At 35.5% G+C, this 8,293-nt stretch overlaps 1 protein-coding gene across 1 annotated transcript; it reads right to left on the bottom strand.

The window, feature by feature from the left end:
• Positions 1-359: 359 nt before the first annotated feature.
• Positions 360-3,843, bottom strand: LOC121244098 (zinc finger protein VAR3, chloroplastic-like). Its single transcript, XM_041142144.1, has 7 exons — positions 3,312-3,843; positions 2,310-2,427; positions 1,767-2,113; positions 1,478-1,591; positions 1,027-1,143; positions 811-908; positions 360-703 (listed from the first exon to the last, which is right to left on the bottom strand). Exons 1-7 carry the CDS (start codon positions 3,680-3,682, stop codon positions 690-692), a joined length of 1,179 nt encoding a protein of 392 aa, XP_040998078.1. The 5' UTR covers positions 3,683-3,843; the 3' UTR covers positions 360-689.
• Positions 3,844-8,293: the final 4,450 nt, after the last annotated feature.

Here is an 8,293-nt window from a genome sequence, read left to right as displayed (position 1 = left end):
TGGAGGAAGAAAATGCAACAATTCTGACTCTTTTTGCTTGTTTACTTGCTGTCCTTTATCTTCGTGAGAGGCATCGTAGGCATGCTGTTGCTGCCACTGCTCAGGTGGCTGTGCGACGATCCTAATGATCATATCATGGTGCAATATTAACCAGTGAACTTTATTTATGCATTCCTCATTACTAGAAAGTATTTCTTTTTTGTTAACACCTCTACAGGCACATTTCCATCCAGTCAATCATGCTTCTTTATCAAATCATTAATATTGGCCAGCCATGTTTAGCAGAGCAGAAAACCTTGAATAGAATATTGTAGCCGCGGTATTGAAACAATGAACTATAGATTCCGTGCTCAATTCTATAATTGCAAAGTACAGATTCCTCTTTCTATCATTGATTTTGTAAAAATCCTGGGGAGAATCAAAATTGACAAAATAGAGTGCAATATCAGGTTGCAGTGAGAGCAGAGAGAAACATCGGAATGAACTTGATGTTGCTCCCTTTTTGAACACCAACCTGAGATTACTTGCGTCCAAGCATCATGATCCATGAGTTGGGTAAGTACAATGAAGCCGCTTCTGATACTACTACTAATAAGGCCGCTTCCATAAATGCTCTTCATACTCAGAAGTTGCTCGTTCTCTGGGACGTTCGCAGTTACACTTCAGGCATACTGTGTTCTTTCTATAATTCAAAAAGTCACATCTACAAAACGCAACCATGTGTCAATACATTCTTCAGTTATTTTAAAGATAAACATCACCCACAAGCGCACGCGTGTGAGAGAGAGAGAGAGAGAGAGAGAGACTCACGAGGGCATTCCCATTCTCCAGGATTTAGCTGTCTTTTAGGCCGTGGCTCTCGGCAGCGCAAACACTTCCTATTACTAGCAAAGTTCATGAACTCGCACCTGCAGAAAGAGGCTAATTCATGAGGACCCAAGTGTTCATAGGGAATGAAGTGCATGAGTTTAAATGAACAGCAGTTAAAATTTATTTTGATTAGCAAGTCGCGAATAGGAAACATACTGCGGGCAGTTCCAATCTCCTTTTTTCATTTCCACCTCCGCTGCATTAACCCTCTTTGGCCCCTCTGCTTTGCACTTCAGGCAACGTATATTTCTAGAAAAATTCATGAAATTGCATCTGAAACAAACACGAAGTGCACCAGTCAGAATCATTGAACATATGCAACACATGGAACACAAGCATTTCACGACAGCAAAGTTGAGAAGAAAAATAAGAGAGGTGCAGGACTCGTCCATAGTCTACCACTGGCAGTAGCATATCAAATATGGATAATAACGTTACATGAATTATGAAACCATATTAGATAAACAAAAGGGAAATTAAATGAAATAAAACCACCACACTAAGCCCTAAATCCAACATGTGTTATGCTCTCAATAAATTCCACAATATATATATTGAGGGGATTAATTATTATCATATAAAACTAATATCACAAAATCGAACTTACTCAGGACAAGTCCAGTCCCCCTTTTTCATTTCAACATCACCTGCAGCTCCTTTAGGGCCATCTTCCTGGCATTTTAGGCATCGAATATTTCTAGAGAAGTTCAAAAAATTGCATCTGCGACAACATAGCAAGCATAAGTTCATGGACAAGTAACGTCAAACATGACAGATATGGAGAAGATGCCCCTCTATCCCTTCAATTCCATCAAATGGAAGTATTCGATATATGAGCCAGTTCTACTTCACTCCCACACAAAACTAAGAACCTTTGAAGTTTGAAGGAAACTCACTTAGGACACATCCAATCCCCTCTCATCATCTCAACATCTTGAGACAGTTTATCATCCATGAACTTTACACTCTCTTCCTTTTGTTTCATTCCCTTGACAGCAGGCCTTGGAAGTACTGGATCAGGGGATGCTTCACTCAGATCAATCAACTCAGAGAACAGTTTCCTTGCAGATGATTCAATTATATCTCTACCAGGCGGTTTCTCTCCTCCTGAAATAACAAGGGGATCTAGTGCATAGAACAACAGTATACGCACTATATCCACAGTACGGGCAGCTGCCTCATCTTCCTTTAAAATCACATAAGCCCTATCACAGGATCCTCGTAGAATGCAAGTACTACATACCTGAAAATAAGTGAACCTGTCAGATGCTTAGGCAACAAAATGGCTTCCAAAACATAACAGAAAGAAAAATAAACCACTCTGACAGAGTATAGTCATTTCTTTTTCTGAGGAGTGATTTTGAAATTATTAAAATAGAAAACAAGCCAAGAATCAACAAATTTGATAGATAGATGTCATTAATAAAGAAATAACATACTTCGCCTTCATCCAAACGCACAAAGGCTCTCAATCTTTTTGCTGAATTAACAGATTTCCGAAAGAGATTAGGACAACCACCCTCAACAACCATTTGAATATCCTTGGTTGATAATGATCTGCATGAGAGGCAGAAAAGGAATGTTAAACTAAAGAAATAACAGCATACCTTAATGCTTAAACAACAACTTCATAGAGATTGGAAGAAATGAAAAAGCCACTGCCAAACAATGCAAGTTGACATGGGGATTGAGGACAACCTTTATACTACTGAGACATTAAATGTCGGGACCAATATATGGCTAGCGTTGCTAACATTGCTGTGTAGTAACCATTAAAAACCATACTCCTACATCTACAATTTATATTCTAACCATCTTTCCATACCTAGCCAGACCATTCACTCACCAAGTCCGTCCAGCAAAGGTTAACTAAAGATTAAGAGTTGATATCTATCCAATGCACTATGTAGTCTCTGTTTACGTCGTTGAATGAACCCTCAAGTAATCTGCACTATTCACCTAATCTTATCACCAACAGGGATATAACTGTCGAGAATTCAATAAAATAAAATAAAATAATAAAAAAGAGATATTCTAATTTCGCTACTTAAATATAAAGGAAAAGAAAACTTTCTAATACTTTGAGAAAAAAAATTTGAAAGAAATATGCGTTTTCACTAATCTAAACCAAATATTGCAGCTTGTCCAAGTCCACATCATGAAATTTCTAATCTTAACAGTATGAATTTAATTTCTCAATCCAAATTGCCTTAAGATCGAAACAGAGCAATAATGATACGCCCGAGAAATAAGCACAATATATAAGAAAAATGAAAATTTGAGTTTAAGGTTATTTTTGTCTAGCTAAGATGCCATTCAGAAGATACAAAAACTCAACCAAGATACAGAATTTAAAAAAATAGAAATAAAGATTCAAGTTTTCTTAGCAGAACTTTCACAGGAAACAAACAGAGTAATATAAAGAAAGCGGATAAAGCTACTTGAAGACATCGTAACGGTCACGCGCAAAGCTGAGGCAAGCGTCCTTGACGAGATTCATGTCGATGTAAAGGCTCTTCGCATCACCCGGACCAACGTCAGCCCCGGCCTCTTGTTTGGCCTCGGGAGGGAGCTCGACAAAGTAACCCTTGGTCTTCAAGCGGTCGACGAAGGTGACCCATTCAGGCCACGGGTGGGGTTGATGGTGAGGGGAAGATGTTGTCACTGTGGTACCGTTTGTGAGAGGGTCGACGGCGGCGGAGGAACTGAAGCGGAGGAAACGTAGGGATTTGAGGGAGACAAGTGGGGAGGGAGGTGTAGGGGTACGGAGGAAGAAGGCCGTGCCGAAGTGTAAGAATTTGGAGGCTGACATTTTCAGTGGTTTTTTGTGTGTAGAGTTCGGGACTCGGGAGAGTAGCGAAAGAGAAATGCGTGTGTGTGAAGTATTTGCAATACGTCAATGAAGGCTCTGATAAGGATAGGGTTTTGCGACTGTTCCGGGCCAAAAATCTAAGGTTTACCTTCCCAACTTTTTATTTTAGCAAAACTATTTTTTCATCTTATATATTACTCTTCCTATTATATTTTATTATTTTCATTATTTTTATAATGAATATATTTAAACCCTATATTTTAAATTATTAATATATAAAATTACTTAAATATGTTCTATTCTTCAGAATAATTAAGTTACAAATTTTAAAATGAAAAAGAAACTATTTATAATTCAATTTATATCTAAGACCTATTAACTCATATATACTATACTGGTCCGTTTGGATAGTGAAAGTGTTTCATCTCATCTCATCTCATCATTACAACTTTTTCAAATTTCCACACAAAATGTAATATATAATTCAACTTTTACAAATCTCAAAATAATAATAATATTAAAAAATAATATCCTAACAATATTTTATTTAACTCTCAATTTTCATCTAAAATCATCTCTTTTCATGTCACTATCTAAATGGGGCTTATAATGCAACAACAAATTTTCTATCACATTTGGAGATGGGCAATAACCATCTAACAAAGAGGGCAGGTGAAGTAATAAAAAAATATTTTAGGAATCATTTGGATTCGAAGATAAGTTAAGATGAGTTGTGAATAGTAGTGAGATTGTTGAAATGAGTTGAGTTGAGATGATTTTTGAAAATTTGTGTGTTTGGATTAAGAGTGAGTTGAGATAGTTTTAACTTTTTGGAGATGAGATAGATGTAGGTCCCACAAATTATTACATAGTATTTTTAATAAATTTGTTTTATTTATAAATATATTTATTCCTTAAGTAATAATAATTTATAAATTACCTACCCACTTTTTATTTTTTATAATATATTTTATAATAATATTTTTCGGGGTACAATATTTTTTTCTAACGGAACTTTTTTGTAAAATATCAAATAAAAATTTATTAATAGAAATTGTTTTAAAAATGATTTTTAAATTGTTTCCAAAATTGTTAAATAATAATTTTGACTATTATATATAAAATAATTTTTTATTTTACACCCTGTGAAGGGGCTGGGTGAAGGCGTGAGGTCCTTCTGTCTTCGGAGCATTCATTACACCAGTCCCTTAGAAAAGTAAAAAGTAATAGTAAGTAAGCTATTTGTCGTATATGAAAACAAATAAAAAAAACAACCAATAACGTCAATACACCATTTGAATTGGAGAAGAGTTTACCATACGAGATGAGTTGAGATGTTCTGAAGTTATCTTCGAATCCAAACCACGCATAAAGTAATAAATGCTTTTGTTATAAGAAAATTTTACAAAAGTAAATTCATAAATTGACGTGATTTGATTTAATACGTCAGATTGTAAAATAAATTTTATTATAAAATTTAACGTGTTCTATAAAAACATATCATTTTATGGATTTACTTTTATTGAAAAAAACAAAGACCATAACATGGGTCTCTAGTCAGGTAGTTACTCTGTCGGATATCTAGTAAGCAACTATCATGGGAATAAAGTTTCACATTTGGCTCTATATTAGCACAATGGAGTGTTTTCACAAACTAGAGACTTGTGGGTCTTTGTTTGGGTCCATTGACTTTTATTTTGGGTTAAGTATTCTGGTTTGATCTTGATTAGTGGGAATTGTTCTTGATGGTGGGAGGCTTAGCCAATGGGTGTGTCAAATCAACCTATGGACATTTTTAATAGTTGGGGCTCATAAGAGTATTATGAAGAGTGAGGGATGGCTTTGACGCTTACTTGGAGGCTCAAAGTGTAAAATGTAACAAGCGTGTATTTCTATAAAATTAACGCGCGATGAGGTACAAGCCTTTTGAGACCTCAGATATATCTATGGATCGTATTCGTTTCCGTGAAAAAGGCCAACCTATTGAGGATACGGAACTTGAAATAGAGCATAAGTTGAATGAGATGCAGTTGAACATGTATTTTGATTATGACCTAGATGCAATATTCTATTTTTCACAAGATTCAGTGACATAAGAGGATGGCGTGCCACCCCTATCGTCATCAAAAGATTCCACAACAGAAAGTGTTAGAGGTATGGAGTTCAAGTGGTTAATATTATTTTGAGTTTTATCACGTGCCAATTTCGAGAATGAAAACTATTTTTAAAGAGGGAGGATGTGACACCATGGATTTATGCTAAGATTCCATTCGTAATTCTTATAGATATTATTTATCTTTTTATTTATTTATTTGGATTATTGGCTAAGTATTAGAATGACCCTCTATGCCACTTTCTATTTTGTTGTATTGGATCTTTGAGATTTAAGTTAAAAATGCCCACAAGAGGGAAATAGAAGAAATATGCCCATAGGAATTCAGCCCATTAAAACATTCCACAATTAATATATATCAAAGAACCATATTATATAAAAATATTTACAAGCAATACCACAGTTGATTGAACAATAGAATCTAGAGCGAAATTAAGCATGGCCAAGTTAGGTGATCCAAACTTGGGTCATATAGTTGAATTTAGAAGCGGCCTATTTTTCTATTCAAAATTCCTGCACAAATAGTTAAATTCGATTATAAATACCAAATACAAACAAATTGACTTTGACGAGACTATTGAGTCTTCCTTTATTTTAATACAGATTTATTGCTTTCTCAACCAATGACTATTTTTACTTAGAAAGTCGCCTCCCTTTTCCTAAGCCGCGATAGGATTTCACAATTTTTCGTTGTCTTTTGTCACCCTAATGCCTCGGCCAAACGATTATAAATTGGTATACTACTATCACACATTGGCTGATTGATCAACTCATTCCAGTTTCAATTTACTTAATTGAGTCATTAACTTCAAGCAATCTTCTTCAATATTTGATGCAATTGAAGATATTTTATAAAAATTCTTGTTCAATTTATTCATTCAGTGTACATTTAGATTACAACGAAAATTATTGTATCTACTTCAGACGAGCATGTAATCTCGTTTCATATATTTTCTTCACCTATCAAGGATTTATTTCGAAGATAACTCATCCTTGTTATTAAATGTTAACACATGGAGGGCATGTCTATACAAAATGTCTTTGAAGTCAAACAAATGACATGTGCAGCTTATTTCACACTCTTCATCATTAAAGTGCACAATATAGTTTGTCATTTTAATGAATCATTCCATAACTTTGACCTGATCAGCCAAGTGATATATAAAAATTGAGCTTTCGCACCTAATCATCACTGCGCAACAATATACTAAACCTTTGAATTGTGACACCCCGAATTTTTGCTAAGATTTCATTCGTAATTTTTGTAGATATTATTTATCTTTTTATTTATTTATTTGGGTTATTGGCTAAGTATTAGAAGGACCCTTTATGTCACTTTCTATTTTGTTGGATTAGATCTTGGAGATTTAAGTTAGAAATGTCCACAAGAGGGAAATAGAAGAAATAGACTCATATGAATTCAACCCATTAAGAATTTTGGCCTTGGAAGGCCCAAGTTAACCCATTGGATGAGGAGGTGCCACTTGGCATTTGGAAATGAGTTTTTGGTCTTTCTGGAAAAAAGGACTAAGGTGACACTTGTCATCTATGTGTTGGACCCTTAGATGAAAAAGTGGAAGAGGTAAAAAGGGTATAGGGATTTTCGGATGATGGACTTAGGTGCCACTTTTTGTAAGACATGAGCTTCTCATGGACACATGTCAAGCTAGGATGAAGGGGCTTTTGTGAGTTTCAAGATGCGTCATACTAGGGAAGACAAAAAGTGAGCTTCGAGAAGACTTTATTAGGAAAAAGAGAGGCATGTAGCCGACGGAAAAAGAGGGAGAGAAAGAGACCCAAAAAGCTACCTATGGAATGACACAAAAATCACCTAAGGAGGCATGTCAGTTTCAACACCCAAGACCCACACACACTCCTCACGCCACATGTCATCCATGCATTGGAAGAAAATCCTAGGAAGATTAAGGTTTTAAGGAAATGACCCTTTTGACCACTAAGTACATTGAACTAAGACAAATGAAGAATGACAAGATGGGAAATGGAGGCAAGATGAGTTTTGGATTTGAGGGAAGAAGAGCACATGCACAAGCCACCCTTTGGTCTTCCCCATGCCATCCCATCATGAGGGAGATGGAAGAAAGTTTTGCCACTTTTCCTATATGCGTTGGTTGGTGAAAAAGCAAGGAGATGTACTATATATAGAGGAAGCCAAAAAGGAAGAGGTCCTTTTGCCCAAAAAGTTTTCTTGTCTCTCCAGAGTATTTCGGCCAACACCTTTTCTCTATCAAGTCTCCATTTTCTCACATTTTCTCACTAGTTAAACACCATTAAATTTATCACCATTTTCGCATATCATTCTCAATATTCCGAGTAGGAGAATAACACTTAGAGGTAAGGATCTTTTCAGTCTTTCATGATGATCATGCACATAACAAGGCGAAGTGAAGAACTCATCTAGTCATTTTCGGTTTTAGGATTTTTTTTTCACACAAACACACATTTTCACTCTAGAAACTTTGGTTTTTCTTCATGGAAGA

This window comes from Juglans microcarpa x Juglans regia, chromosome 8S (genome assembly GCF_004785595.1).
Source record: "Juglans microcarpa x Juglans regia isolate MS1-56 chromosome 8S, Jm3101_v1.0, whole genome shotgun sequence".
Taxonomy (NCBI): Eukaryota; Viridiplantae; Streptophyta; class Magnoliopsida; order Fagales; family Juglandaceae; genus Juglans; species Juglans microcarpa x Juglans regia.
Note: the sequence above shows the minus strand (reverse complement) of the source record. Positions and strands in the feature narration are given on the sequence as shown.

What these genes read in the sequence shown, in the direction of transcription:
- LOC121244098 (XM_041142144.1), bottom strand. Translation starts at nt 3,682, where the DNA reads ATGTCAGCCTCCAAATTCTTACACTTCGGCACGGCCTTCTTCCTCCGT. An exon ending in GACCGTTACGATGTCTTCAA is followed by an intron (nt 2,428 to 3,311) that starts GTAGCTTTATCC and finishes CCTCTCATGCAG; the next exon opens with ATCATTATCAACCAAGGATA. An exon ending in GGGGATTGGATGTGTCCTAA is followed by an intron (nt 1,592 to 1,766) that starts GTGAGTTTCCTT and finishes ATGTTGTCGCAG; the next exon opens with ATGCAATTTTTTGAACTTCT.